Source organism: Cnephaeus nilssonii (assembly GCF_951640355.1).
Source record: "Cnephaeus nilssonii genome assembly, chromosome: 10".
NCBI classification, from domain to species: domain Eukaryota; kingdom Metazoa; phylum Chordata; class Mammalia; order Chiroptera; family Vespertilionidae; genus Cnephaeus; species Cnephaeus nilssonii.
In genome coordinates, this window is record NC_137081.1 from 21,503,429 (window position 1) to 21,518,280 (window position 14,852).

Consider the following 14,852-nt stretch of genomic DNA (forward strand, 5'->3'; position numbering starts at 1 on the left):
TATGTGCATGGTCTAGAGCAGGACCATCCAACAACACTTTCTGCAATGATAGGAACGCTCTGTACCTGCAGCGTCCAATGTTGGTAGCCACTATCACATGTGGCCACTGGCAGCTAGAAACGTGGTTAATAGGACTAGGAACTGGAGTTTTACTTTAATTTAAATTCATTTCAATTTAAATAGGCACACGTGGCTAGTGGCTGCCATATTAGATAGCACTAGAGAGTAAGCTCCTTTCATTCAATCAGGCAAGTAGTTGAACAAATATTGGACCCCTTCCAAGTGCCAAGATTATTTGTGGTGCTGGAGATCAGCAATGACAAGACAAAGTCCCTGTCCCCAGGTAACATGAAGAGATGGACAATAAACACAAAAAGATCATTTCAGATGTGAAATTTCAGACATTTATGAAAACAAATAAACCGAGTCATAAGTACAAAGTGACTCAGGGTTGGAGAGGTGAGGGTGGAGACTTCAGGGGTTTCTGGGGTCTCAGTTGAGCTGGGACCTGAATGACAAGAAGTCAGACCTGTGAAGAGCTGTGGAAAAAGTATTCTAGGCAGAGGGAACAGCAAGTGCAAAGGGTCTGAGCATGGCATGTTGGGAACAGAAGGCTGGAGCCCAACAGGGTGGGAGGGGCTGGGGATGAGAGTGCTCAGTCACCCTGAGGAAGGCAGGGCCCTGGCCAGTTCTCTTCATCTGTGGAGAACTGAAACCGAGGCTGACTCAGCCTAGTGCACCCAGCACATTTCTGCAGAGATCCAATAACCCCCTCCAACCCCAATAATCTGCAACAGTGGGGAAGAGGGGAGGGCAGGAACGTCCGACCCACAGAGAGCCTTGCTGTCATGCGTCAGATGACTTGGGAAGGAGTCCAACCACTTTCCTGCCTGCTCTGTGACATCCATTTCAAAACTGGGTTGATTTTAGATGCTATCACTTGTTCCTGGAACTTGTATGACCCCTCTCTTCTTGCTCCATAACACTAAGAAATACGTTTCTCTGAGCAAAGGGAAAACAAATCTTTAGTACTTCTGAAGTGCCACGAATCCTTTCGGCATTCCCACCCATAACTTATGAGTGGTCTGGCTTCTCCACATCATTGCCAACCTTTGGTGCTATGACTGTTTTTTATTTTAGCCATCCTGATAGGGGTGTAGTGATATCTCATTATGGTTCTCTTTGCACTTCCTTAATGGCTAATGATGCGAAACATCTTTTCATGTGTTTCTTTGCCATCTGTACACCCTGTTTGGTAAAATGCCTGTTCATGATTTTTGCCCATTTATAATTGAACTAGAGGCCTGGTGCATAAAATTTGTGCACTGGGGGAGGGGGGTCCCTCTGCCCAGCCTGCACCCTCTCCAATCTGGGACCCCTCGGGGGATGTCTGACTGCTTGTTTAGGCCCTATCCCGCAGGGCCTAAATCAGCAGTCGGACATCCCTCTCACAATCCGGGACTGCTGGCTCCTAACCATTTGCCTGCCTGCAAGCCTGATCACCCTGTAACCGCTCCCCTGCCAGCCTGATTGACACCTAACTGTTCCCCTGCCAGCCCAATTGCCTCCAACTGCCCTCCCCTGCCAGCCCGATTGCCCCCAACTGCCTTCCCCTGCCGGCCATCTTGTGACAACAAGGGGCAGCCATATTGTGATGGCATGGGGGCAGCCATCTTGTGATGATGTGGGGTTGGCCATCTTGTGACAATGTGGGGGCGACCATCTTTGTGATGACATGGGGTGGTCATCTTGTGAGGGCATGAGAGTCAATTTGCATATTACCTCTTTATTATATATATAGGATTGTTTGATTTTTTTTACTGTTGAGTTTTAAGAGATTTTTCTATCTCTAGATACTGGTCCTTTGTCAGGTATGTGGTTTGCAAATATTTTCTCTGAGTCTTTAGCTTGTCTTTTTATCTTTTTTACAGGGTCCTTCACAGAGCAAAAGTTTTTAAGTTTTATGAGATCCAATTGATCAGTTTCTCCCTTTTATGGATCATGCTTTTTGGTGTCAAGTCTAACAAGTCTTTATTTAGTCTTGGATTCTAAAGATTTTCTCCTACTTTTTTTTCTAAAATTTTTATATTTACATTTAGGTTTGTGCTTCACTGAGTAAATTGGGCTTCGTGAAATTTCACTTTACGCATGCAGGGTTCAGTATCCTGCAACAGTTCCAGGTGCAAGGGGACTGATATGCAGGTTTCTAGTTCTCTAGCTCATGTAGCTCCCACTCTCTGCTACTCTGTCAGAACCTCTGCTCTTAACCATTACACTATAATGGTTAAGTTAAAGGTTGTACAAAGTATTGATCAGTTGTTAATCAATTATACTTACTGAGTTCCTAACTATAAGTAAGGCCCCAAAAAGATACAAAGAAGACATCTGTCTTAGTCATGGTTCTTCAGAGAAACAGAACCAATAGATAGGAAGTGATAGATAGAGAGATAGATACATACATACATAGGGAATTGGCTCACATGAGTATGGAGGTTGAGAAGCCCACTGATCTGTGCAAGCTAGAGACCCAGGAGAGCCAATGGCATACATCATCCCAATCTGAAGGCCTGAGAAGGAAAGGTAAGTTCCACGGTGTAAGTTCCAGTTGAAGCTAAGTCTGAAGGCAAGAGAAAAACAATCCTAATTCAAAGGCAGTCAGGCAGAGAGAGAGAGTTCTCCCTTACTCAGCCTTTTGTTCTATTCAGGTCTTCAGTTGTCCAGATGAGGCCCATCCACAACAGCAATGGAAATCTACTTCACTCAATCTACCAGTTTAAAGTTGATCTCCTCCAAAAACACCCTCACAAGCACACCCACATATCCAGTCACATCCTGGTCCAATTAAGTTGGCACATAAAATTAACCCTCACAACATACTACACCAGCCCCAACCCCAGCCATGCCCGCATGAGCCCAAGGCAGTGATTGGGAAATGTGCACAAACCTAGTGGTCAGGGACAGTGACAGGAGCTTGAGCAATAGGATTGCACAAATCACGATGCTGCTCTCTCCTGTCTGACTCATCATTCGCCCCCCCCCCCCCAATTTCCAGTCCCTCTAGCCTTCTCCATTAACTAGAAGTCAGGGTATTGACTGCCTCCTCCGACCCTGGGTTCCCGAGCTTTGGTAAAGTTTTTGACTCAACATGGGGATACATCATATCCCAGATCAGGTCTGGCCCTGAGAACCTGACTTGATTCTCTCTGGGTCTTGAGATCTCAGACTTTGGAGCTGGGCACTCCATAACAATTCCAGTTTTGAATCTTCTTGACAGAAAAAGAAGGCCACAAAATAGAAGGCATGAGGGGTATGGAGGGAGAAGAACTTGAGGGAGGGAAGTGGGAGCACAGAAGCTGCCAAGGGGAAGAGACTGGGAGCTGGAGGAGTCTTGCCCACCATTTATCCAGAGGTTACAGAATAATACCTCTCAAGTAGAATCCAGTCCGTAGGGATGTTTTGTTTAGATTATACAATATTTTCAATGTTTTGGGGTCTAGTATTCAAAAAGCCTATTTTGCATAAAATTCCTAGCATCCTTGACAAATCAGAAGTCATTGTGACAATCGGCCCACATGGCAATTGGTTGGAACTCCATAGACACTGCCCTCCTCAGACAGAGTATCTGACCTCTGTTTTGCTACAGTCTCCACTATTCCCTACTGTCTCCTGACACGGAGGCTCAGCATCATTTGTCATGTAACGCTGAGCTGGTGCTATTTTTCTTACTCCCAACCTGTCTTATAGTTTAATCTTACCAGTCTGGCCTCCATGGGCATCTAAATTTTAACCTCTTAGGTAGTTTGAATCTTTATTTAATAGAAGAAACAAGCTCAGAGAAAAGATATGCTCTGGTGACAATCTCAAGTGAACTAGTGGCAGAACCAGGATCAGGACCCAGTGCCCCTGTCTTCAGAGGATCTCCTTGGCCAGAGTACTGAATGCATGTCCCTGAGGCAGTGTCTGGAAGGTGTTTTCCTCTGAGGCACTCAATGGGAAATGAAGCCTAGGTAGCCATCAGGACTCCCTCCCTCCCATTAGCCCAACCGGTGGTGAAGGGACTCCAGACTGAAGAGAAGAAGAGCTGGACTGCTTATGTAGGAGGTGGGTGGGGGGAAGTCAAGTGATCTGGACATGAATGCCCATGTGGCAGAAAATATCTTAAAATCAGAGCTAACTTGGGCGACACGGAGCATGGGGTGCCTGGAAGAGAGCCACAGTTTGTGGGGCTCAGGCCAGAAGGGGAACAGAAGTCCAGGCAGACCTTTCCGCCAGAGCTGGCCACTTCTGCCTTGGGAAGTGTTTCACAATGCCCCGTGTGTGTGAGGACAGCCGGGCTCACCACGGATGAGTGAGAGGGTGTGGGCTCATACACTGACATGTACTGGCACCCAGAGAGGGAACGTGGGCTGAGGAGCTGGCCAGCACGCCACTCACACGCAGAGAGTGCCTGACCTGTTGTCCTCATGACAAGTGAGTATCCCCCTCCAGGGATGGGGGTGGGGAGAGTCAGGGAGGCAAAGGAACCCCTGGTCCCCATGGGAGTCCTGGTCTGGATCATAATTCTGGACAAGAGCCTGGGGTTGGGTTCTTTGCATCTCCTTGGTCTGATCTCTGTGTACTTGGGGCCCCTGGAACTTCTTCAGCTGCTGGAGGAGGCGGGGGGAGGCCAAGGGGCACACGTGTCAGTGTTTGTGTCAGTCAGCCCTCCTCAGAGCCCCGTGTCCCTCTCCACATCCTCTGTGGCAAGAGAGATCTGGATTTGGGGATCTCTGCACTCACATGGGAGGAGAGTAATGCTGAAGGCTCTACTTCTGACATTTTATGGAACATTTGGTCAAGGGGTGAAGGTGACGGACCCAATATGGAAGTCAAGGCCCCTGTTCAGCTGGGCTTTGATTCTGCACTTTGCCAGGAGGAGGCAGGGGAGAAGGACACATGGCTTTAGCCCTGGGCCACCGAAAGAAGCAGGTCACTCACCATGCCCATGGGGCCCTTTGCAGGTGACAGGGGTCCCCAAAGGCTAAGCAGTCCCAGCTATGGCTCCATCTCCAGCCCACCCAGCGCAGGGCGACAGCAAGCACCTCCCGGGGAGACCTACCTGAGTGAGAAGATCTCCATCCCGGACACAAAACTGGTGGGAATACTGGAAACTTCCTGGGGTCTTTCAGGATTGACAGGACAATATGGGGGGGGGGGTGTCTCACGGGATAGGTGAGGGAGTCCCCTGAAGACCATGGCAAGTCCCTTCCAGCTCTGAGCCAGGGTGATGGACAGTGTAACTGCCCCCTTCCTGCTTCTGTCTCCAGCACTTAGCTTACCATTTGCCTTAAAATTATCAATGGCTTTCTGGACAAATCCCAGCTTTCCTATGAAGGCAAAGGGACTTGGGATGAATTCAGGTTGGAGCCTCGAGGATTTGTTGTCAAAGGAAAGGACCTAGACCAGGGCATTGGGAGAAGCAAAGGAGATTGTGGGCTGGCTTCTAGATGCTGTCCCCTGCATTTCCAGAATCTTTAGCAGAGCCCAGGCTGCCAGACCAAGCCCTGGAATGGGGTGGAGGCTCTTGGCTCGGTGGACTCTAGAGAGGAGGACCTATGGTCTGACAAGAGGCTGGGAGGGAGGAACTGGCCCAGGGAGGCCTGACCCCAGGAAAATCCCTTATTGGGGCTCTAGGATCTGCAGAGTCAGGGCCTGCAGGAGGTAAGCTGGTCGGGTGCAGGCAGGCTGCTGAATGTGCTGGATCCATAGCGGCTGATGGGCTGTTACTCAGCAAATCCTGCTGGTTCCTCCCACCCCGTGTCCTCCACGAACCCCGGGGGAATGCGGCTCCAGGAATGGGGAATGGAGGGCCGGGCTGGCCAGCCTGGGCTGATGAGCCCCTTGGAATTCAGCTGGGGGCGGGCCAAGGCCAGTGACTGCCGGACATCCTCACCCCATTTCCACCCACAGGGCACCTTCAGCCTGAGGAAGCTGTGGGCCTTCACGGGGCCCGGCTTCCTCATGAGCATCGCTTTCCTGGACCCAGGAAACATCGAGTCGGACCTGCAGGCTGGTGCTGTGGCTGGATTCAAAGTGATGGAGTTGGGGCACTGTGGGGGGTGGGGGGGTGACCCGTTAAGTAAGTGGAGACCCCAGCTTGCCACATTTCCCCAGAGTGGCCTGCATGGCTGCTGTTTGTGGGAGATGCTAGGTTCTAATGGGCCAGAAAAGGTCCCCAGGGCACCCCTGCCAGAGGGTGGGATGTATGGGGAGGAAGGGAGGAGGTTGGTCTTCTTTCTGTCTCCCCTACTCTGTCCTCAGGGAGTGTCCTTGGTTAGAGGGTGCCACCAATTCTGGGGTTAAACTGACTCGCCCCTCTGGCTGAAGGCCTCTCCCTGCCTTCTCACAGCTGCTCTGGGTGCTACTGTGGGCCACGGTGTTGGGCTTGCTCTGCCAGCGACTTGCTGCCCGGCTGGGTGTGGTGACAGGCAAGGACTTGGGTGAGATCTGCCATCTCTACTACCCTAAGGTGAGCTTGGTGGACCTGGGCAGGAAACTCCCACAGGACCCACACCCGAAACAGCCACTTACAGGTTCCATGATCAAATAAATACATGCTTTCAAGTGGGGTGTTACAAGTCCATTTGATAGAACACTGAGGCTCACACTAACAGCACACAGATTGAAAGGGACTTTAGACTTACCCTGTCCATTTTATAGAAGGGGAAATGGAAACCTGGAGAAGTGACTTGCTTAAGGCAAAAAAGTAGCTAGGCATCAGCTTGGTCATTGGCTGGGATGGACACTGGGGCCCTGGCTGTTGCCAGTGTCCAGGCAGGAAAAAAATTTTCAGCATTAGACATCGCAAAGGTATTTAATGCAGGGATGGAGCCACAGAGGTGCTGGAAGAGCTGGGGCAAGCAGTGGAAGGAGGGTGTTACCAGAGGTCAGAAACCTGCTGGGCAGGAGCCCAAGAGCCATCATTTGCAGCCGAGCTTCTGGGAGCATTGCCACTTCTGCCCAAACAGCCACCAGTGCTGCTGGCGCCTAGGCTGCCAGGTGCTTTCGCTGCCAGAAACACCACCAGAAGCAGGGAAACGATTTCTCCCGGCCTTCTCATCTCCCATAAGTGTTTCCTGCCAAACCCAGCGGGAAGCCAGCTGACAAGGCCATCTTGCAAACGTAGTTAGTAGGCTTCTAGCCCAGCAGGACGGTGCTGAGTATGGAAAGGTGCGTGTAGGACTGAGACAAACACCTGTCCCGCCTTAAGGAAGGTTCCCTCCTCCCCTAGGTGCCCCGCACCCTCCTCTGGCTGACCATCGAGCTAGCCATCGTGGGCTCGGACATGCAAGAGGTCATCGGCACAGCTATCGCATTCAGTCTGCTCTCGGCTGGACGGTACTGCCCCACGGGCTCCGGCTCTTCAGTGCAGAGCTGGGAACAGCTGCTACTTCTTCCTCAGGCCTTTTCCTTCCCTGTGTCCATTTCCTCTTGCAGTCCCTTTGACTCAGAGTTGTTGCCCAATTTGCCAAGCGGGGAAACAGAGACCCAGAAATGCAAAGTGATTGTATCTAAGGTCACACAATGCCAGGGACCCTGCAGGCATCCGCCCGTTCTGGCCCTTCCTCTCCCGTTCTGTGCCGTTTGCCACCTCCAGCTCACTCCCACTCCCCTCTCCTGCAGCTGTCTGGGCCACTAGGGTCCCTGCTCCCAGGAGATCAGATGTCAGTCTCCAGCCCTGAGAGTGGGAGTTTGGGACCCTTGGGCCAGGCTGGGCTGACCCAGGCCACTCTGCTTTCAGAATCCCTCTCTGGGGTGGCGTCCTCATCACCATCGTGGACACTTTCTTCTTTCTCTTCCTGGACAACTACGGTGGGTGTGCCCTGCCTCTCAGAGGGGGCTGCACTGCGGGCTGGGCAAGTGAATGTAAGGCCAGCTGAGGCCCTGCGGTTCTGGGGAAGAGCTCAGCTCCTCACCCGGCGTGGCATTGAGCAAGTTACCCAGACTTCTGTTTCTTCTGGAACATGGGGAAAATAACAGCACAGACGTCACAGGGCTGTGGTGAGGATTCACTGAGGCAACATATGTTAAGCACTTGGCACAGTGCCTGGAACAAAGTGCTCAAGATCTCACCGTTAATAATTGCTGACGTTACGGTTTTTTGTTTTGTTTTGTTTTGATTGTTCTGTCCCTTTGCTCTCTCTCTAGGGTTGCGGAAGCTGGAAGCCTTTTTTGGATTCCTTATTACCATTATGGCCTTGACCTTTGGCTATGAGGTGGGAAGCCAGAGCTGCAACACCCCTGCAGAGCCTGAGGGGCCAGGGTAAGGGTGGAGGGTGAGATGGCTTTGCAGGGGCAAGGTTTGGCCTGACCAGGCTCCTCCCCACAGTACGTGGTGGCACGTCCTGCTCAGGGACCGCTTCTCCGAGGGCTGCTCCTGCCGTCCTGCCCCGGCTGCGGCCAGCCGGAACTGCTGCAGGCCGTGGGCATCGTTGGCGCCATCATCATGCCCCACAACATCTACCTGCACTCAGCCCTGGTCAAGGTGAGCACAGGGGCAGGGAGGGAGAGGTGCCTGGTCCCTGGCCGTCACCCTGGCCCAGCCTCCAAGCCTGGAGCCCCTCCCCTTTGGCTCCTGAGGTCCATGACAAGACAGACAAGTCGTCTGCCTTCCTGGAGCGTGCATTCTAGAGAGAGAGACAGACCACGCGCAAGTAAACAAATGATGGAGAGAATTCTAGATTGTGCAAGGTGCCCTAAAGGAAACGAAACAGAGAAGTGTGATCGAGAATGACTGAGACGGGGCTACTTTAGGAAAGGTGGTCGGGAAAGGCCTTTGTCAGGAGTGACCTTTGAGACATGAAGGATGGGAGGGAAGATCAGGGGAGAAGATTTTCTAAGCGGAGGGAATGAATGGTGAGCAAAGGCCTCAGGAGAAATAAACCGGGCATGTAGGAAGGGGGTCGCTGGCCAGGGCCTGTCCCAGACGTCCATGTAGGGGGCTTTAGAAAGAACTGGGGTTTGGGGAGAACATGGAGATGTGCGAGTGGAGGTGTTGGGGTGGCACTGAGAGACTTTGGCTATTCCCTCCCCTTTGACCTTTATAGTCTCGAGAGATAGACCGGACCCGACGGGCTGACATCCGAGAAGCCAACATGTACTTCCTGGTTGAGGCCACCATCGCCCTGTCTGTCTCATTCTTCATCAACCTCTTTGTTGTGGCTGTCTTTGGGCAGGCCTTCTACCACCAGACCAACCAGGATGCGGTGAGATTCACCACACCTCGCCATCCACCACACCTCCCCATCCACCACCACACCTCCCCATCCACCACACCTCCCCATCCACCACACCTCCCCATCCACCACAGCTCCCCATCCACCACACCTCCCCATCCACCACCACACCTCCCCACCCACCACACCTCCCCATCCACCACAGCTCCCCATCCACCACCACACCTCACCATCCACCACCACACCTCCCCATCCACCACAGCTCCCCATCCACCACCACACCTCCCCACCCACCACCACACCTCCCCATCCACCACAGCTCCCCATCCACCACCACACCTCACCATCCACCACACCTCCCCATCCACCACAGATCCCCATCCACCACCACACCTCCCCATCCACCACAGCTCCCCATCCACCACCACACCTTGCCATCCACCACACCTCCCCATCCACCACAGCTCCCCATCCACCACAGCTCCCCATCAACCACACCTCCCCATCCACCACCACACCTCCCCATCCACCACCACACCTCCCCATCCACCACCACACCTCCCCATCCACCACCACACCTCCCCATCCACCACAGATCCCCATCCACCACCACACCTCCCCACCCACCACCACACCTCCCCATCCACCACACCTCCCCATCCACCACCACACCTCCCCATCCACCACACCTCCCCATCCACCACACCTCCCCATCCACCACACCTCCCCATCCACCACAGCTCCCCATCAACCACAGATCCCCATCCACCACCACACCTCCCCATCCACCACCACACCTCCCCATCCACCACACCTCCCCATCCACCACCACACCTCCCCATCCACCACACCTCCCCATCCACCACACCTCCCCATCCACCACAGCTCCCCATCCACCACAGCTCCCCATCCACCACACCTCCCCATCAACCACACCTCCCCATCCACCACCACACCTCCCCATCCACCACACCTCCCCATCCACCACACCTCCCCAGCCACCACACCTCCCCATCCACCACAGCTCCCCATCCACCACAGCTCCCCATCAACCACACCTCCCCATCAACCACACCTCCCCATCCACCACACCTCCCCATCCACCACCACACCTCCCCATCCACCACAGCTCCCCATCCTCAGCATTGCTGGGGGCCCCAGACTACGAGCTAAGCCCTTTGAGTCTCTGCTCTAGACTCCAGGCATTGGTAGCAAAGGGAGTCTGTGATCCTGGCCTCTGGCTGGGACTCCCATCCCCAACCCACTGGGGAGACACAGCCCCCCACAGGCAGACTTTTTTTTTTAAAAAAATCCTCACCCAAGGATATTTTTCTATTGATCCTTAGAGAGAGTGGAAGAGGGAAAGACAGAGAGAAATATGGATGTGAGAGGAACATATTGATTGGTTGCCTCCCGCATGCGCCGGGGAGGAGCCTGCAACCGAGGTACATGCCCTTGACTGGAATCAAACCTGGTACCCTTGGGTCAGTAGGCCGACGCTCTATCCACTAACCTAAACTGGCTAGGACCAGACTCTTTTTTTTTTTTTTTAATATATTTTTTACTGATTTCAGAGAGGAAGGGAGAGGGAGAGAGAGATAGAAACATCAATGATGAGAGAGAATCACTGATCGGCTGCCTTCTGCACCCCCCAAACTGAAGACTGAGCCCACAACCCGGGCATGTGCCCTGACCAGGAATTGAACTGTGACCTGCAGGTTCATAGGTTGACGCTCAACCACTGAGCCATGCCAGCAGGGACAGGCAGACTCTTGAGGGTCAAGGCCACACAAGGGGCTGCAAGGCACAGACATCCAAGGGAAGTGCCTTTGGAGGGAGGAGCTAAGTCTTGGGAGACCCAGCATTCAGCTGCACCTGGAAAGCTGGGCAGGATTTGCCCAGCAAACTGCAGGGAAGGCGTTCTGGGAGGAGAGGATGTCTGCGCATGAGTGTGGAGTGGGAATGCACAGCACTCATTCTCTCCTCTGAGTCCTCTCTCCTCATAATCTTCGTTAGCTGATAGACTGGCATCCGTTCAGCAAACATTTACCAAGCATTTGTTATGTGTCGGGCAGTGCGCTAGGTCCTGGGGAGACGGGAGTCAATGATATGAAGACCCTGCCCTCTTGCAGCTTAAATGTGGAGGGTGGTGAGTGGGCAGGCAGGAAACAAATCAACAAACCAATACAGACGGGAAGAGTATGGACAACGTTGTGAAGGAAACAAAGGAAGCAATGAAACATCACTGGGGATGTGGTGAGGGAGGGCCACGTTAGCCCTGGTGATCAGGAGAGGACTCCGGGGAGGTGGCCTTTTGGCTGACTCTCTGGGGTCTGTGACCTCCTGGACCTGTGAGCTGGGCCTGTCTACCTTTCTGAGTGGGTCTCTGTCACGAGGCTCTCATGACAGCTGGTCAGTGTTGGGTGCTGACTGAATGCTGAGCAGCGTGGTCACTGCCACTGCCTTGCTGTGTGACCTTTCGCGGTTACACCCCTCCCTGGTCTCACGATGCTCCCCCACACAAGGAGACAGGTCTAAAGAGGGATGGCAAACCCTTGTCTTCAAGACCTGGCCAGTCACAGAGCTGGGAGCAGTGGGCTCTGTGTGAGGAAGAGAGGGCTCAGCTGAGTCACTGCCAGCCAACTGCCTCTGTGGTGATGCCAGCTCTTACAAACCCACCCCGCCCCTGGGAACCCGGTCCTCATGTGAGTTCTCCATTTGAAATGTTGGCAGTAAATTCACAGGACAGAAAAAAACAACTTGTTAGCCAAACAAAGCATGTCTGGCCAGCCTCAGCCCACCGGGCCACCCGTGGTCAACCCCCGGTCAGGGCCTGGGGGTCTGAGCTTCTGAGACTGAGTGTGCGCTTCCCATCTCCCTCCTGCCGCCCCGGGCCCGCAGTTCAGCGTCTGTGCCAACAGCAGCCTCCAGGACTACGCCAAGATCTTCCCCAGGAACAACCACACGGTGGACGTGGACATTTACCAAGGAGTAAGTGCGCGGCCGGGGCGGCACGGAGAGGCCCGAGCCCGCCGAGGCGACGGCCACGCCCACCGAGGGGCGGGGCCTTGCGAGAAGGGCGGGGCCACGTGTCTGACCACACCCCTCCTCCTAGGGCGTGATCTTGGGCTGCCTGTTCGGCCCCGCCGCCCTCTACATCTGGGCCGTGGGCCTCCTGGCGGCCGGGCAGAGCTCCACCATGACTGGCACCTACGCGGGACAGTTTGTGATGGAGGTGGGGCCTGGGGCCAGGGGTGCGAGGTCAACGGACACATTACGGGGGAGTGGGGGCGGGGGGGTGCTCGGACGCGGGCTTTGTTGATCCTTAAAGCAGTCCAGAGCTGACAGCAGCTACTAGAAGCCCCACTTTACAAACTAGAAAATTCAGACTAGAGATTCAGAGAGGGGAGGCGACTGGCCCAAGGCTGCTGACCCAGGACTAATTGGAGGCGTTTACCTAGAACTCTTCATTCTGCAGCCATCAGCTGTGAGAACTCCCCTAATTTCTTCCCATCCGTTGCCAACAAGGGACAGAGCTGCCCCCATTTCAGAAATGCAAAAACAGGGTTCCCCCAGCATGAGATGGGATGAGGGGAGACAGAGGGCCGTCATCTGGAATCTCCACCCACCAAGGTGCCCACCCCACACCCCAGGGCTTCCTGAAGCTGCGGTGGTCACGCTTTGCCCGGGTCCTCCTCACCCGCTCCTGCGCCATCCTGCCCACCGTGCTCGTGGCTGTCTTCAGGGACCTGAGAGACCTTTCAGGCCTCAATGACCTGCTCAACGTGCTGCAGAGCCTGCTGGTGAGGCAGCCCTACCACCCTTCCCCCTTGCGGAGCTAAACAGGAGCCACACCAATTCCCTATGTGGAGTTTACCCTCTTCCGGGCACAACCTAAACACACCTTGCCAAAACGTCTCACATAATCCCACAGCCAGCCCAGGGGTACAAACCACCGTTATCCCCGTTTTGCAGCTTGGAAAACTGAGGCACGCAGTTAAGTGACCAATGGCAGAACTGGGGTTCAAACTCAGGCAGCCTGGGACCACAGCCCCCAAACACGTTCCCCTGCTGGGGAGCCCCGCAAACTTGCAAGGCACGGAGGCGGGGAAACATAGTGGTTAGAAGACTTGCCCAGGGGCACCCCGCCGGGCAGAGGGTGAAAGGCACTCTGGCTGTAGTCTGGGGGCAGGGTCCCTCAGCCCCATCCTCCCCATCCTCCCCAGCTTCCCTTCGCGGTGCTGCCCATCCTCACGTTCACCAGCATGCCCACCCTCATGCAGGAGTTTGCCAATGGCTGGTGAGTATCCCCCATCCCGGGCACTGGACTCGCATTACCGAATTTGACCCTCACAGTCACCCTGAGGGAGGAATGACCATTATTGTCCCCATCATCCAGATGAGATCCGAGAGGCTAAGGAATTTCCCCAGCAAATGGGGGAGCCAGGACTGAAATCTGGGGGTGAGGGCTGTTTCTAGAACCCAAGCTCTTCACCTTCACCTCAGACACTGCTCTTGCAAAATCCCACCAGGGTGGAGCCTGGAGGGAGGGCCCAAGAGGCAGAAGTGGACGGGGGGGGGGGGGGGGGGTCTGCCCCAGATCGCACAGCCCAGAGAAGCTGGCTCTGTTGTCTCCCCGCTCTCCCCACCCCCCCGTTTCAGCGGGCTGTGGGCACTGGAGAGGAGGGCGAGATGCAGCAATCCTGAGTTTCCCTCCTGTCCTCCAGGCTGAGCAAGGCCATCACATCCTCAATCATGACACTGATCTGTGCCATCAACCTCTACTTCGTGGTCAGCTACCTGCCCAGCCTCCCCCACCCCGCCTACTTCGGCCTTGTAGCCCTGCTGGGCGCGGCCTACCTGGGCCTCATCGCCTACCTGGTACTGTTGGGCCGGCAGACGCCTTGGGGATGGGGATCGGGAGGGCAAGGAGAGGAGGCAACAGATGGAGGGAGGGGGGGGTGGACTGGGGCTTCCCCAGAGGTCTTGTTCTCATAATCACCCCTCCCCCAGGTCTGGACCTGTTTCATTGCCCACGGAGCCACCCGACTGGCGCACAGCTCCCACCACCACTTCCTGTATGGGCTTCCTGAAGAGGAGCAGAAGGGGGAGCCCTCTGGATGAACTCCCCCCTGGACCTGGCTTGAGGGGGTGGGGGAGAGTACATGGGGCAGACTGGCCTGTAGGACAGGGGCGTGGGGGGTGTGGAAGCAGAAGATGGAGTGGGAGATTTGGGGGCAGGCCCACCCGGGTTCCATCGGGACCTGCTGTTTCCTAGCTTGGACAAGTGATTAACTTATAGGTCTCCGTGTCCTCATCTGTAAAATGGGACATCAACCTTGCAATGGATGTAAAGCACTTGAACACAGTGCTTGGCAACGACGGGACTTTTTTTTAAAAAAAATCCTAAAGTATTTATTGAGCACTTAGAGGAGTACCCTGACAGGCAGTCCCAGTTGGGGGCAGGCTCCAAACTGGCACTTACTAGTAAAATACAGTCCGGTGAATGCTACATCAATGCCAGTTCTATTCTCGTCCAAAAGAAGAGGGGGACGGAAACCAAGAGAGCACAAAACCCCATCAAGAAGAGCCACCTAGTTCAATGTCTCCTCCTCTGGCAGTCCAGTTCCTCTCGCG

At 54.4% G+C, this 14,852-nt stretch overlaps 2 protein-coding genes across 3 annotated transcripts in view; both read left to right on the forward strand.

Annotated features, from left to right (window-relative positions):
* CATIP (ciliogenesis associated TTC17 interacting protein) overlaps nt 1-500 on the forward strand; it is a gene marked incomplete at its 3' end in the record, with an annotated part of 5,918 nt that extends 5,418 nt beyond the window's left edge. Inside the window, exon 10 of the mRNA XM_079783117.1 lies at nt 497-500. Coding sequence (XP_079639243.1) covers nt 497-500 — 4 coding nt within the window. The remainder of the gene's footprint in view (nt 1-496) is intronic.
* Nucleotides 501-4,262: 3,762 nt separating this feature from the next.
* Nucleotides 4,263-14,607, forward strand: SLC11A1 (solute carrier family 11 member 1). 2 transcript variants are annotated; one of them, XM_079782540.1, is made up of 15 exons: nt 4,263-4,470; nt 5,001-5,134; nt 5,950-6,072; nt 6,389-6,508; nt 7,271-7,377; nt 7,781-7,851; nt 8,188-8,255; nt 8,369-8,524; nt 9,087-9,245; nt 12,117-12,206; nt 12,331-12,450; nt 12,869-13,018; nt 13,442-13,515; nt 13,943-14,096; nt 14,229-14,607. In XM_079782540.1, exons 1-15 carry the CDS (start codon nt 4,464-4,466, stop codon nt 14,337-14,339), a joined length of 1,644 nt encoding a protein of 547 aa, XP_079638666.1. In that variant the 5' UTR covers nt 4,263-4,463; the 3' UTR covers nt 14,340-14,607. The 2 variants fall into 2 exon arrangements, with proteins under 2 accessions (XP_079638666.1, XP_079638667.1); XM_079782541.1 differs by lacking the exons at nt 4,263-4,470; nt 5,001-5,134 and adding an exon at nt 5,660-5,700.
* Nucleotides 14,608-14,852: the final 245 nt, after the last annotated feature.

Excerpts from the sequence above, each read along its gene's own strand:
- SLC11A1 (XM_079782540.1), top strand. Across the intron at positions 6,073-6,388 it reads GTGCTGTGGCTGGATTCAAA|CTGCTCTGGGTGCTACTGTG; the intron begins GTGATGGAGTTG and ends GCCTTCTCACAG. Across the intron at positions 13,516-13,942 it reads CAGGAGTTTGCCAATGGCTG|GCTGAGCAAGGCCATCACAT; the intron begins GTGAGTATCCCC and ends CCTGTCCTCCAG.